Source organism: Ammospiza nelsoni, chromosome 1, assembly GCF_027579445.1.
Source record: "Ammospiza nelsoni isolate bAmmNel1 chromosome 1, bAmmNel1.pri, whole genome shotgun sequence".
NCBI lineage: Eukaryota > Metazoa > Chordata > Aves > Passeriformes > Passerellidae > Ammospiza > Ammospiza nelsoni.
In genome coordinates, this window is record NC_080633.1 from 135366346 (window position 1) to 135383016 (window position 16671).

General features: G+C 33.4%; 1 protein-coding gene across 1 annotated transcript in view; it reads left to right on the forward strand.

Annotated features, from left to right (window-relative positions):
* Positions 1 to 16671, forward strand: part of MMP16 (matrix metallopeptidase 16) — a 164574-nt gene that overhangs the window by 88077 nt on the left and 59826 nt on the right. The window contains exons 3-4 of the mRNA XM_059474285.1: positions 2426 to 2548; positions 11106 to 11410. Of these exons, the coding sequence (XP_059330268.1) occupies positions 2426 to 2548; positions 11106 to 11410 (428 nt within the window). The remainder of the gene's footprint in view (positions 1 to 2425; positions 2549 to 11105; positions 11411 to 16671) is intronic.

Below are 16671 nucleotides of genomic sequence, written 5' to 3' on the forward strand. Positions count from 1 at the left end.
TCTCTGTCCAAGCCAATAAGGGTACAAACATGATGGCCTTGATAGGTACATACTGCTTCAGAATCAGTACAGGAACAAATTGTGACTGCTTGAATTTCATAACATGTTATTTTGGGCCACATTTTGTTTTGTTAAAAAAGGATTGTCAGTAGTTGTAGTAAGATAATACAATGTTGACTTTTGAATCCACATTACCTACTGTTCTTGACATTTAGTATTAGTTCTAAAGTGTGAAAAAAATTTTGCATTAACAAGATTTTCTGTAAGATTATTGAATCTTTTGGCTTGAAAAATTATTTCAGTAGCTTTGAAGATGAACTTTTAAATTCAGAACTTAGAATATTTACTCTTATCTGCTCCTAGCTTACTAGTGAGCAAACCCTGTTATTAAAAAAGGTCTCCATCAGTTAAGCTAAGTAATGTAAACTTTTTGGAGAAGGGAAAGGACTAATTCAGTGTAATTCAATTACTTTTAAGTCATTGCCCTTGAAATGATACAACTATGAGTGATATATGTACATTTAATACAGTATCTTTGTGCAGTGTTTCTAACAAAACATAATAGTTATTAGGTTTTGCTTTATTCCTTGCTTCTTGCTCTTGATGTAGGGATATCACCTTAAGGCGAGAACACCAATCTTTGTTAGGTTTGCATCTTTTTCTGCAATGTCTGTGTTCAGTTTCAACAACATAATTTATAATACCCTTATTAAAAAAGTATTACTAACAATGTGTCTAAAAGTTTTTGAAGTTCTGAGCCAATTTCAAACTCATGAAGTGTAAACATATCAATTTAATAAAAGAATATTATTGCCCTTTGGTCTGTAACAGAGGTCTACTTCTTTCCTTCATTTTCTTTCATTATTAGAGCAAATTAAACTTTTCAGTAATATTTAATCCCAAAAATCCCTAATGTCTACTTTGTTGCATGGTTATTTTATTTCAAAAATCAAAGGAACCTGAAGTAAAGTTTCAGGGTGTTTCAGCAAATGCTGGTGGAATAAGGGCTTTTAGACTTTTGCAATAAAGTCTTTTCAGGCACTAGGGTAATAACATTGTTTTCCTTGTACATCAGAGTTTTTATGTGTCACACATAAGTATTCTGACTAGAAATTAGAATAATTCATTCTGTGTTTCTTATTAGAAACAGGTGATTGCAAACTTGATATCTCCAGTTAAGGCAGTTAAATCCATGAGTTTTTAGTTCCTGACCTGTACTACTCAATACATTTGTCTCACATCAGAGTTTTTGTAGGCTCTTATCCGTGCAAGTGGAATGCAGCCCCATCTTGGTACTATCAAGAGAATTTTGTACTTTCCCACAGGCTGGTGAGCTTAACACCTACTTGTGCCTTTGGAAAACAGTTTGCTATATACCCACAGCTACTGCATATATGAAATGTTACAAGTATAGCTGTACTTTTAAACTACTTCTTATACATTTATCAAAATAAGTGAGGCTGATGATTGACTGTTTGCTTTTTTGGAGTTTTTTTATTACCTGTGCATGTTTTGAAGGGAATCCACTTTCTGAGATGACATTTGAAATTACTTTCCTGTCATCCAATCACACATATATACAGCTGCTGTATGTACATTTATTTACAAAACGATGCCAGTTTAATGGTGAGAAATTTGTCCATGAAAGCCTGAATGTGAGTATGATTACTGTTCTGTTAAATGCTATTGGAAAACTATAGCTTTTACATAAGTAATTGTTTGACATGATAGAAATACATTAAGCTGGAAAAAATAACAGAGGAGATTTGTCTTTTACTTACGCAGTAAAAGACTTTAGTCTTACTCTCTTCCTGATGGTAAATTGTCCTGCAGCCATTCAACTCATAAAATAATGACTTTATAGCTGTATTTTCTTTGAACTGAATAGTGCCTTACACTACAAGTGAGAAACAGTTCAAGGATATTGCTGTGGAAATTATACTTTTGAATTAGATATCTTAATTATAATATGTTTGAAATGCTGGCTAGTTTATTTTTTAATATTGGTAAACAATGAAATATTGAAGAGCATTGTAGAAATACAGCCTCTATCTGGGAAATCTGGTGCTACTGAAATAATCTTTTTTATTGCATGTGATTTAGATTTTTCAGCTTGATTTTGTGCAGAACATTAAATATTCTTAAGCAATAATTCCTGAGTTAAGTATCTCCATTAGGAGTTTACAGTTGCAATGAGATACTTCTCATTGTGTGAAAAAACAGTAAGATAGAAGAACTTGGTAGTATCAAAAAGGTAGCAATTTCAGTATCTTGAATTAAAAGAATGCCAACAGTCTTTTATATTTATTAATTTATTATGTTCCATAAAATTATATATACCGATAATTACATGTTTTTATTAGGGATGCAGTGGCTATGATTTTTCTTCCATGTTGCTTTAACTGTGTGGTGCTGTTTCTTGCAGCTGGATGAAGAAACCTCGATGTGGTGTTCCTGACCAAACAAGAGGTAGCTCCAAATTTAACATTCGTCGGAAACGCTACGCGTTAACAGGACAGAAATGGCAACACAAACATATCACTTACAGGTACCAAAGATATTCCTACAGGCATAAAAATGTCACTAACAGTGGTGACTTTCCACCTAAAGTAAATATAAATTCCTGAATGTTTTTCAATACTTTGAGAATTTTATTATTACTGCACGATATTAAAGTGTTACAATGGATACGTCCTATAAGTATGTATGTGCTGCATAAGAACCAAGTTTTTTTCTTGGATTAAAATTGCATGTATTTGGTAGCCAGTAAATTCTACAAAGCTTACAGCATCAATTAAACACCTAGTACTTCCTTAGGGTTACCCTTCAACTTGGCAACTGCTCAGGGAATAATGCTCTGAATCTAGGAGTATGTAATGAAACTCAGATTTATAATTTAAATATGTAAAATAGGGTATTGAAAGGAGTCAATCTGTGCAAAATGTAGGTGCCTATGGGTCTGTTCTAAGTACCAATTAATTTGATTATAATTTGACGAGTCAGTGACCCAACCATTTCCAGCCTAGGTGATGATGGACATAGGAGTGTGTGCATCTGTTTAACTCCTGAGTCTGGTACATAGTTAGCACAGTGTGCCTGCTGTCAAAACTGAGGCCTTGAAGGGAAAGTTAGATGGAAACTTTCAAGATATACTCACTAGAGCTCTATCAACCAGAGAAAGTGGCATCATGTATATAATATAAAGTCCATAATCTGTCAGCAAACGAAGGATTCCAATACAAACTGTTGGAAAATTTACACAGCCTCATCATGGATTCCTGTAATATCTAACAGGGGTAAGTTCTGGGGGACAAAATAGTTTTCAAATTCATTATCTGGTGCCATTATTCATGAACCCATGCAAGAATTAAAGCTCAAAAGCCTTAATTGTCATACAGACTGTTCTTCATACTGTGGTGAACATATAGATTCATTAGTAACCCTATGTCACTACTGTGGTTTATAACTGAATTAGAGAATTCTAGTTTAAGACATTACATTCTGATATAACATCAAGCAATAGACAATTTTGGGTTGGTATGTTGCTTTGGCTGAAGTCCTTTATTGTTAATGTAAATGTAATTTATAGTTGGTTAGAATAAAAATGCCCACCCACAGCACTTTATGTCTATTTGCATTTTAGAATTTAAATGCAGTGTGTGCACACTTAGGAGGCATCTACTCGTGTGTGTGCTTTCCTACCACTATGATTTTTACAGAGTCTGATTCCCTATTTCGTTACAGGATTTTTTACAATAGTCTAAATCCTACCCCTTGTATATCTTCTGGACCGTCAACCAAGACATTAATCCAAATAACAAATGAAGGTGTCCAGTATTAAACTAAGTGACAACTATCTAGTAATCTTTCTCACTTTGAAGAATTTATAGCAGTTCTTTATCTCCTGCCTCCTCTCCCTCTCACTTTGATAAGACATCCAGTCGAAGAGAGCTTTGAAGTGAATAACTCTGTAATATTTTTGGCAGTGAATTACAGTACAAAATACATTTAAAATAGAAACCATAAATTTGATTAGAATAAAAAAAATGTTATATTATCTTTTTGAATTGGAAAATAACCCAAAGCAAATAAAGACCAAAAAAAAAAAAAAAAAAAGAACTAAGAACTAAGATTCTTTTCACACTTCTCACCAATTCCCTGCTTACAGACTTATGACATGTTAAATTAATGACATTTTAACCTGCTTTGTTTCCTAAAATTTTAGTCATATCTCTAGTTTCATTTCTCCATTTTTCTGTGCCACTCCTCAGTCGCTTTATAACCTGCAGGTTTCTAGCTGCATTCTGTGCCTTCCTGGCCAGTTGAACCTTGCAGTCTGAAGTGTGCTTGCTAAGCCAGTTTACAAATTCCTCCACACAAAGAGCAATTTCTCCTTCTTTTCACTACATGCTACAGCTTACAGTTTTTTGGAAACCAAAACCAAAACCATACAACAAATACTCCCAAAAGCAAGCTCCACCATTCCTTGTCCTGGAACATTTCCGTATTTTCCATGTGTAGTTTTTCCATCTGAAACAGTTCTGCAATATTTCAAGATGGAGTTTCAAAGAAGCCACTTAAAATTACAATTATAATTAGAAGTTGCATTCATAATGTATTTTTTCCCCATATTACATTTTGAACATTTATTATGTCCTTTTCACAACATATTAAATTTTGGACTTAGGTGATATTTATTCTTAGAATGTAATGTGTTTACAGACAGAAAATACGGAACCAAAATACAGATTTCCAGCATTGGAAACATCAGCATGGACTGCAATGGGCTGCATTAATTATGCTTGCTCTCCCTCAGGGAATGCATCTTTGTTCTCATTTGAACTAATGTGTGATGTTTGTTAGAATTTCTGTTTCTGGTGATATTACCCAGTTTACAGTATTTTTCTGCCTGGTATAGTTCATGCTGATAAACCCTGTGAACATTATTAGTATGCATGCTGTAGAATAACGCCACTTTTACAAATAAACAGTATTTTTACAAATATTTTACAAATATTTTACAAATATTTTACAAATACAAAGAAAGTATTTGAAACTTTTACCAGACAGAAGAGTATAGGGGTGAAAGAGAAGATCTGGGGTACAAGAAAATTATGACTCCATTACAGAAAAAGCTTCAAAGATCTTATTGATATAGTCTTAATATTTCCTTAGTATTTTAGGCTGTGTGAGGTTACACAACGATCTCTGAGTATTGTACAGAATCAGAGAAGAAATTTAAGAAAGCTATGAATGGATTTTTAAAAATTAAATTTTTTTTAAAAAATATTTAAGGGGGTATTTATGAAGGCACATATGATTCTCAAAAATATAGTCACCTTCTATTTTGCTAGAAAAGTAAATAATCTAGTACGTTAGAGAAGGAGCAACAATGTGAAACAATAAAGTTATTACTTTTATAAAAATAGAGTATAAATGTTTATATGTCCAATTTATACAGAGAAATATTGAATATGAAATACTCCTCATCAGAATTCTGTGCATAATATTAATAATTTGAACTCCAGCAGTCAGTCATTTCTCAACTTCCCAGATTATTCTATCTGCAAAATACTTTTGCAAGTAAAATTGGAGAATATTCTGTAAAAATAAAAGATTTGTCTTGATTTATAACCATGAGTTAGAGCTTGTAACAATTTAAAATAAAATAATAATGGAAAAGCTACTCTGATTTGGTTTTTCTTGCTTATGTATGGAAAAAAACAAATTTAATCAACGAGCAATATGTAATAATTTAATTGGTGCAGGAAACTTAGCTGTAGATAATCAATAGCTTCATCCCAAACCCACTATAAATAATTTCGTCTTTTTCTTGACTTCAGTGGACAATGGGTCCAGCCCCAGGTAATTGTCATTTTTCTTTTACAAATTAGATATATCCTAGATTTAATTTCTGAAAGAAAATGAAAGATTTGAACAGGTCTAAGTTTATGCTGTTCAGATAAAGAATGAATGCTAGCTGGGAGCTTCAGTAGGCAATGAAAAGTCTTATCTAGCTTGTTGGCAATAGACTATGAAATTTCTATAGTCTAAATGGTCCACATTTTGTAGAATATGGAGAGAGAATTTCTTTTTGGATATTTGAAATCCACTCTAAAAAATAAGGAAATACTGGATTAAGAAAAAACTTTGAAAATACTGTTGATTCATAGTAGCAAATTTTTTTTGAATGTATTAATAAAAAGTAATATTTAGAACACATTCCATGTTTATGTTGCATGCTATTGATTTTAGATTTCCTAGTAGCATATTATGACATCAGATTTCTTAAAATAGCTTTCCTATAAAGACATTTGGCCATCAAGTATTTTACTATTCTTGGGGTTTTGTCTCAGAAATCTCTTTCACATTTCATCTTCTTTTAGTGAATGTTCAGGAGAATGTTTTCCATGAAAATGAAGAGACAAGATAATTATAAGTTCTTTCGATCATGGCAGCAGTAGGTTGAAAATCAAACCCACAGAAAATCAAAAGTAGTAATTCCGGATTAGGTTTAATCAATGTGAACAAGACCTATGTGAACCAAGATAGCACTCTTAGTCTATAGCTACAAAGAGTCAGCAAACTGAAACTGGAAAAAAGTTGAAGCTAAAAAACCTTACATGAGTGAGAGATTAGTGAAGCAACTCCATAGAAACCAATTTCTAGAGAAATTATGGTGCAAAGTGAAATATGTTTCTGGCCAGAGGTAGTTTATTGCTTTCAATAAAAGTTATAGTGTGATTACCAACCAACCAAGTAACCAAAAAAACCAAACCAACCCACCAACCCAAAATATCATGAAAGCAACAAACAAACCTCGAAAGTTTTGCTTCAGTTTAGGTTTGATTTACATCAATGACAATAAAAAGGTTGTGTGAACAACTTATTCAAATTTAATGTATGTTTAAATTCATTTTATTTGAACAGTTTCATATCAGGAACAGATCTTAACTAGCTTACTTCAAACAGATTATTGACTGCATCTTTTTACCTACTCAGTTGAAACTCCTGCTCTTTCATCTATTTAAATTTCAAATTACTGATTTTACACAGTCAAGTGAGGTATATCCTGACAATCTTGCAAGGCTCCTGAAGCTGATGCAGCCAAAAATATGTCAGTAAAACATGTATAGTTTTTCTTTTAGGATATTCTGGGAAAGGAGTGGGAAGGGAAGGAAAACCCAAAGCTTTTCTGAAATCAATAGGAGTCAGGATTCTAGAATAACACTCTCAAAACAAGACTCTTCAGGCAGCTGTAGAAATAGTACATGAATGTGAAAAGTGCATATCAGTGATAAAATCTAATTGTTCTTGTGGAAGACATGTATTTTAAAGTTATAATGCTTGATGCAACTATCAGGTTGAAAATCATGCAAAACCAATGATAACCACAAAAAAGCATAATCGATTGATACATGGCTGTGGTTGTCTAAAAATAACAGCTCTCAAAATTTATAAAAAGTACCACTCAGTTTATTAGTTCAGAAAAAAAGGCATGAAAATAAATGGTTCATCTTATAAATTGCCTTTTTTTTAGTAATTATAGGATCTTTACCTCTTTGTAAAGTTGCACTGCCAGTATGGTCAAGGTCAGCTTTGGATCTTTCATTTGAACTTTGCTTTGAAACGATCACTAGACATTGAGGCTAGGAAAGCAATACTTTGAAAAAAGATGGATTTTTATTATGAAGGGCTTTGACTTGCTATACTTTCACATTTGCAATAAGAGTGGTTCTGCTTTATTGCGTCCTACACTTACTTCTATTTGAGTTCCATTATCTGGACATGGTGAGTGTAAGATAACAAATTCCTGTCTTTTTTGTTTTATTCCTGTGGGAGTTACCACTATTTCAGGTGATTGCTGGATTTAAGTTGTGGATCTAAATAGGAAAGGCTTCATATGAGACATTATTTGCTATTGCAATCATAGGTCTAAACTGAAGACTTCTAAAAGATGAATCCTAGTATCTCTGTTAATTGACAGACTGTCTTTATGGATTGATTTTATTGTAATTCCCCCTTAGAGTTTGTATGGTAAACAACATTAAATAAATGTAACATAACTTCGGTTTCAGATATCTGCACTGGTCAATTATTTTAAGCAAAGTTCCCAGCAAGACAATTTCAATGCTTGTGTAGCTCTTTTAGGATTGAACCTGGATTGTGTTTAACACATTAAAAGTGGACAGTTGTTTCCTGTAAATACTCTTGTCTAGGAATAACTGCTGATTTATGTAATTTCTCTTTCAAGCTACACTCTGGTTTTAATCTCTCTGGTTTTAGTACAGAAAATATGCTTTGAAAAAAAGATAGTACTTTACAATGAATCTGGAGATGTAGAATGCTATTTCAAAATTAAGTCAATAGCTGGTCCCATGGAAAATATCTGCTATCAAAGGTAGGCTACTCTAGCTTGGGAGTGTGAAACTAGCCCAATGGTTCAATTCCTCATTTGTAATCTGATTAAAACTTAATTCAATGTGCTGGAAAAGCAAGAAAATGTAAAATCATAAGTTTTAATATTTGAGTCAAACCCTTTCAGACTAATCATTACTCAAGTTAACACTAATACAAAATTCCAATCCATTTTTATCCATTTCCTCATTTCACATATAATAGCAGAAGGTCCTTCTGTTTACTTAATACCAAAATGGGACTTTGACTAATTACTAAGATTCCTAAATACCAAAAAAAAAAAAAAAAAAAAAAAAGTCTAACAAGGAAACAAATAGATAAAAAAACCCCCAAAGCCTTAGCTGTTTATTTCAGATGAACTTTTTCTATATCAATATTTCAGTTTTTCTAGACATGCTCTATTTTCTATGGGAGCCTGTTGATTCATTTGCCATATTTCTTATCCATGGCAAATAGCAGAGGCTCTAGTCCTTCACAGAGCTCTGCTTCAGGCAATTCACGTGCCTTAGGAAGCGCACAGCAGGACTGACCGGGAGCACATCTGCCACCTTTGTAAGGGATATTCTTAGCATAGCAACAGGGAAGTCTTTGGTGGTGGCAGTATAAGTGTGCCACTGTGATGTGGTTTTTGATTTTGTGTCACAGGACACGTTCCAAAATGCTGTACTTTCTCAGGGGGCACAGATGGCATTTTATGAACTTGCTAATTAAAACATCTCAAAAAAACCTAAGTCTCAAAGGCAGGAGCTTTCAGAGAGGGGTTCTGCAAGGGCTGATTGTTGGTACAGTGTGTCCAATATGTTTTTAATCACAAAAAATGCAATGCAACACTGACCATAAATTTACTGATGACCAAATAATTATGAAGGGCCATGATAGAAACACTTTAAATCACATGACATTTACATCATGTAGAGTAAGGTCATGCCTACAGATCAGAGGGTATTTTCTCTCTGACAGTAAGATCAGTACTGGAGTACTTTTTAGGTCTGACAGAGCCAGTTTTAAAAGAGCATTAGAAATTGGTTAAGTTGAATAAAAATCACTAGAAAATATTCTTTTGACTGGAGAAAATATCTTATAACCTGAGATTTAAAGAGTTCAAAATTTTGATTGCTTAGAGACAACAAAAAGATAATGCTTTGCAGTGCAGAAATGTCTTTTAAATGTCTTTGTGTATAGGGGGAAAATTTTGAAGCTCATGTATGTGACAAAGAAAAATATAATGAGAACCAATAATATAAGCTAGGCAATTAATAGAATAGGTACAATTATGAATTGATTGGTTAAATCACCTTTGGCACAAAAGATCAAGGAAAACAGTGGATTCTCTACAATGTATTGTCTTATGGTTTCTCTTGATATCTCTTTGGAACATACATATCAGTTAAAAAATTAGATAGCACTATTGGACTCAATACATTCAAATAATTTTGAGTGGAAGTCCAAATATGTATGTTTATGTTTTCTACATAAAGGTATGAACAAAATGTATATATGAAGTAAAATCTATAAAATTACGCTTGAAAGATTTGTTTCCATTTATATAAACATAAATACCGTATAATCAAGCACATTTAATGTACCAAACAAATAAATCATTCAAAGTTTATTCATAAAAGTATATTTGTTCTCCTTTAATGTCCCATGCTGTGTAAACTGGCAAAAATATTACATATACTCTAGAATTATGTAATTTCTGAAATTTGTGCTGGATGTTCAGTCAAGCACATGTCAAATGAACAAAGAAAATCTTATTGCAGCAGTTTCAGAGAAGACACAAACCTAAAAGAGTTTTTGCTGCCCATATGAATCCAGTAGAAATGATGCAGAAAATTGGATAGGTCTTAAATTGATTATTGACATTCATTTCTTGAATTCAATAATGAAAATAAAGATTTTTTAAAGATATTTTCACTATAATTTACTAACTATGAGACTAATCTTCAATTCTTATATTTTTTTGCCTTTTCATATATGTGTAACTTGAAGAAGTGGTGAAGACTGAAATTTCTCTTTAATATATATTCCTGAGTTAGCACATAATTGTCTTCTATAAAATTATTTCTCTGATGGATTCTGCAGTGTTATGCAAGATTTACAGATGTAATCAGATCATCAAAGTACATCTTAGCCTGTACTGAAGTCAAAAGGCTTTGTTTCTGATAAGGAATTTATCCAGTTGCAAATGCAACAAGGCTTTGTGAATACTGGTTGGCGGTCACAGTATGGAGTTCTGCTTTTGTAAATGAACTCACTAATAAGTAAAAATTTCATTTCACTAAAAACATTTTTCTTTTGATCAGAAAGAACATGACATTCTTTAGCTCTGATGGATTCTAATTGTGGTCCAGGAGGTAAACAGTCAGTGGTTGATTAATCTGGTTATCCCACTGTTAAGAATTTTTCATTTTAATATATTTTAAATCTTCTAAATATAAGACTTTTTGTACTGCTGGGAGTAAGCCAGCTAACATAATAAGTTCTAGCTTAAAGGACTATACAAATCGACACCTTAATTTTGCACCAGCTTGTTTAAAACTACTCTTCCTAAAGTATATAATGCCTGTATAGCCTGTCTTATTAAAGGCACAGAGCATAGAATAATTAGGGGAAAATGGATATTAGCAGTGTCACTTACCACTCTGTTAAATTTAATCTGTGTAATGTTTCTCTGTTTCTTTCAGTATAAAGAACGTCACTCCAAAAGTAGGTGATGCTGAAACCCGTAAAGCCATTCGCCGTGCCTTCGATGTGTGGCAGAATGTAACCCCTCTAACATTTGAAGAAGTTCCTTACATTGAATTAGAAAATGGCAAGAGAGACGTGGATATTACAATCATTTTTGCATCAGGTTTTCATGGAGACAGTTCTCCCTTTGATGGGGAGGGAGGATTTTTAGCTCATGCATATTTTCCTGGCCCAGGAATCGGGGGAGACACACATTTTGACTCAGATGAGCCATGGACTTTGGGAAACCCCAATCATGATGGTAAGAGAAGATTTAATTTTAAACAAAAAAGATGAGTGGCATGAATTTTCAGCTAATAGAACTACTTCCCTGTTCCCCTGTTCCTAAAGTCACATGGTTTTCTTTCCTTGGTTAACATTACTTTAGAAATATATTTGGTTGATCTGTCTCTTTGAATCCAAGGCAGAAAAGTATCTGCCTGATTGTAATACAGTATGAAAACATGTTTTGCTTGAAAAACATTGAATTCTTATTAGGAAACTTCATGATCATTCAAACATTGTACTGGTGAATATTTACCTAAACTACTTTAGTTTTGCATATTTTAACATGTCAAACTTATTTAGCTTTAGGGGAAATATGGAATATTTAACAGTGATATAAGAACTACTTCAGGTATCCACCAATTCTGTGAATACTAATGGACATAAAACTAAGTCTTCAGTTTGCATCTTTGATGATGCAAGGGCAGGATTTAAAGGCAAATCTTAAAGATGCCATTCAAAGGGCGGAATTGGTGTTTCCCAAAAACTTTTGAATGTCTTTTGGAATTGTTGATTTTAACATGTCAAATCTAATTAAGTTGTACATTCCCCACAGTCAAATGAATGACTGCACAGTGCAGTTTGCACACCTATCATTTACCAAATAAAGACTAAATATACCCTTTATTCTTCACGACTAAAATCTGGCCATTGCCAAGCTCTAAGGTGAGGTGACTAAATTACTGCTATTATCTGTGAATGCTAATTAAAAACTAAGTCTAATTTTGCATCTCTCCAAAACAGTATCAAAGAACAGATTTTCTGTAGACATATTCTGTGTTTGATGCTGTGGCAGGTTTTGTTTCCAAGCAGCTTCAGTTGTCCTAGTAGATCCCTCTAAGCCAGTTACATGAAGTTTGAGACGTCTTCAGAGACACACAAATAGGATGTTTCTGGCATACAAAAGACTATAGAGATGGCAAGAAGTGGAAAACTGTTGTATTTCAATGCTACACTGAATTTATGAATAATGAGAGGCTTTATCTAATTCCTTTTCTTTCCCCTTCTCACCTGAGATCCTCCAAGAAAAACTCAGAGCTTTTTATGTTGCAGTATTTGTAGCCTGGGGTCTGCAACAAAACCTTAATTTAGCATTTTAGGAGTATAAATATGGTGTTGTGACTATTTCATTGGTGCAATACTTCTGCTCTGCTGGAGTCAATTGAAGCAAGAGGTGTGTAAGGTACTGTAAAAGCCCTCAGTTGTGCAATGTGTTCAAGACGCTTCATTTTTGTGAAACAAGCCCTTAATTCTTACTGGAGCAAAAACTGTGGTATTGCACAGCTCATATTTGCCTTCTTCACACGTTTAGCTCAAAGGAGCACTGGTGGGGGTCCTCTGTTTGTGCAGTTTGGGTACATAGTCAGACACAGCACTGTGACGGTAAATGAAGGTGATTTTGTGTGTCTGGTTTTTATGTTGGTTAGAGACCAGCACTGCACATAGTGTTCAGTGGTTTTGGAGCTCTTGTTTGAAGCATTCAGGAAAATCTACAGGCGTGTGTAAGTTGAAGTCAGGATGTCAGTTTATTTGGGATAACTCTTTTGGAGCAGTTCCACACCTTGTGTGAAAGTGAATGAACTTCTGGCTGTCTCATTCTTCTTTAACTTAAGCAATTTTCATATTGCCTAATGGCACTTATTTCTTTATAGGGCTTTTGAGGTTTGTGTTTTGTAGAACAGTTTTCAAAAGCTATTGCTTGTATTAATGTATTTTAATATAATGTGATGAAAAAAATCAAGGGAAAGTAAATTGATGCTATTACTAAAATTGTGATTTTATATATCTTAGAACTTTGAACTTTTATAATAAAAAGGTTTACTATCTATATCACAAATGTTTAAGAGTTATGATTGGAAATTTTTCTGAAAATTTAATATCTTATGTACTTTGATGTGCTTATATAAACTTTTTTGAGGGACATTCCTGATAAAATGGAATATTAAATGTAAAAAATTGAAGACTTTTTGAAAATATATGATAATTAATAGAAATATATTACCAATAAAAGTTCTTTGAAGAATTTTGGCAACTGTTGGTTTCATTGTTGATATGGTAAGAACTGGGTCATAGGTCATAGTTGTTGTCCAGAGAAAACTGCCCATCATTGTAATGCTAGAAAGATCAATAGATGTGCATTTCTTCTGAAAATGCAGGGCATCTGTTTGTCTGATTGGTGACTTTTAGTTATTAGGTAGGCTAGGTTTCCTCATTGTCTTACTAATTAGCCTATATCTAGGAATTCTGGAGAATCATGCAGGTTTTGGGGGTTTTTTGGTTTTGTTTGGGTGTTTTATTGTGGTGGTTGTTGTTGTTGGGGTTTTTTTTTGGTTGTTGTTTTGTTTTTGGGTTTGGTTTGGAGTTTTTAATTTGTTTTGTTCTGTTGTTTTTTTGTTGTTGTTGTTGTTGTTTGGGGTTTTTTTGTTTGTTCACTTTTTGGGGTTTTTTGTGCCTGCGAAAAATTTCCGGGGGGACAAAGAAGACAAGCACACTGTTTGTGATTGACAGGAAAGAAAGACTTACAGCTCTCTTAGGCTTCCTATAATTTTGAGCTGAGTCTCAGAACACTGAAAAGCAGAAGGTTGAAAAATATATATGTGATCTTAGCTATGAGTCATTTTTCCCAGGTGAGTGTCAGTTTTAAGATTCATTGTTCCAATAGTCCAATAGACACCTTCTTGTAGCATTATTGGAAATCCAATAGAATGGGAAAAAGATTTGGTGATTTATTTTTATTTTTAAACTAACCCTCACCCCAAGGGGCTGATTTTCTCTGATTCCTATTCCAGTATCCCAGAGAGATTCAAAAACACAGAGAAACTTGTTTACTTAGCAGCAAGAATGCAAAAATAAGGTCCTTTTGAAAATCCCTAGCCTCATTCTTCACCTTGTACTGTTCTAATGAAAACAGTTTATATGCCATCTACCTCAGAAAAGACAGGCAACTTAATGGAATGCTTTCATAAAGTGTTGTCTTTATAAAGTAGTTTTCATTCCAAATAAGGAATCATATACAAAATCAGTATTCTGAGTATAGTTAATTACTACAGCAATTTATTCTGACTACTTAATTGTAGTGTCTTCATACTTCAGGTTTTTGGTTGATTTGATGGGGTTTTTTCTTATCACATTTTGTCAATTTTCTTGTATTTTCTTTTGTTTAATCATACTCTAGGCTCCAAAGACAGTTGCAATAGAAATACATAATCTCCAAAGCTCATTGCTGCTTTCCTTTATTCTCACTTCAATGGTATGTTCTTATCAATCGTGTTCTCTGAAGAGATTTGTGCTTTGACTCCTCCCTCATCCTGAAGAATGAATGAGGTTTTTGTAGGAGTAGAGACTAATGGGCCTGTCACTCAGGAAAAAACCTCCTGTCATACAATTTTACACTTGCAGGCTTTCTACAAGGATATATTTCTTTGCTTTCATAATACCCTGTAAGTAGAGTACAGCCAGTACCTCAACTCCAGCTGAGCTGTGGAGGGCTTTTCTCTGAATTTCCATCCATGGGGCTGCAGGTGATCCTAGAAATATTGCCAGAAAGAAGGACAATAGACTTAGCATCACAGGGAAGCAGTGGAAACAAGGACAGAATTTCTTTTGCCAGTGAATGATACATGGAGGATAAAATATGGTGCACATTTATTTTCTTTTTTTTTCTTTCTTTTTTTTTTTATTCAATAAGGAAAGGGAATGCTATTCTTTCAACATTTTATGCAAAGTGTGTGTATTGGACTGTCTTCTTCTTTCAGTCAGTTGTCGTCTTCTAGTTTCCCATTTAGCACAACTACTTTTCAAGTTCCCAAGGGAGGAGGCTGTTTCACTTACAGCAGACTCCATTTCCTTTTTGATCTCCCTATGTAGACCTCAAGTGAGATAAGAGCCTTAGCTTCTTTAATTGTTTGGAGCAGGATGGTTTCTTCATGCACCTTATGAAGTATCTTGTGCTCCTAGGCAGTCTCAATTGAAACTCAGGTTATTCTTGTAGTGCTTGGCAAATACAGCAGAAGAACAAACACTGTTCAGGAACAGCAAATCAAAATGGATGGGATTTTACAGGAAAATGTTTCACAATATGTGCAGTTAAAATATAAAAAGGTAAAGGGACAAACAGGAAATGGAAATCATGTTGCATAAGTAGATATCTGAAAAATCATCACTTATTGGGAAAAAATTTAAACATTTACTTTCTTTTGAACTTAAAAACTGTAAATAGAACAAACAAACAAAAAAAAAAAAAGTGAAGAAAAAAATAGGAGGAAGAAATCTTAATATACCAGCCTTGAAACTAGGGAGGGATTTCCTTGTTCCCATGACTCTAATCCATTTAGGTGATATAAATCCCCTCATTGTTTTTAAATTTAAAAATTATGGACAATGAATGATGCATCTAAATCCAGAAAGTGACAATGACTTCTTCCTAGGAGTGGCAGTACTTTGGAGATATTGTACTGTCAAAACTCTCAACAAAAATATTTTTCAAAGTATTTTCTTCAATGGCAATATTTCAAATGACTGTGATGAATTTCAAAGTCTCTGCCAGGGAGCATCTCAGATAGGTACTGTCTCTGTAAATTTTCTAGTAGCTTGAAGAAAAATGCTGTCTTACATCCTGTTTTTCTGCACCAGAACTGAAAGGGCCATCTTATTAGCCTTATTGCACTGGTTCATCAAAACTGATTTCACATTTGTCTGTCTACATGTACTTAAGTTAGTTGAAACCTTCTTTAAGCAGTTATTTTTTTCTGGGATATTACTGAATACATCTAAACCTATTTAAGGGAGTGTTAAACCAGTTTAAATTGAGAGTGCACTACATTTAACTAGATTAATTTAAGATTGACCTACTTGCACTAGTGCAGCTTTTTAAAAAAGGGCAAGATTTAGAAGAAGTGCTTGGGGAAAACAAGGATTTCTTGGGAGCTTAGTTTTCAAGCGCATTAGACATGATATGTAATGTACCAATTACTGGATAAAATGTGACCACAGAACTGTGTCTTCCAGCAGCAGAAAATATTTGGCAAAAAACTAAGTGTAGATGAACACAGTAGATCAGTAGTGGTAATTTGAGACTGTTATCTTCATATCAGCAAGAGAAATAGAAGTCAAACTAAAATACATTGTTTTTTACCTCTGTAGAAAATTTATCAGGGTAGATAGTGTACCATACTGAAATTCTGCAGAAAATATTTCTTCCATCAAAGAACATATGATAAATAATAAGAAGTGAAACTA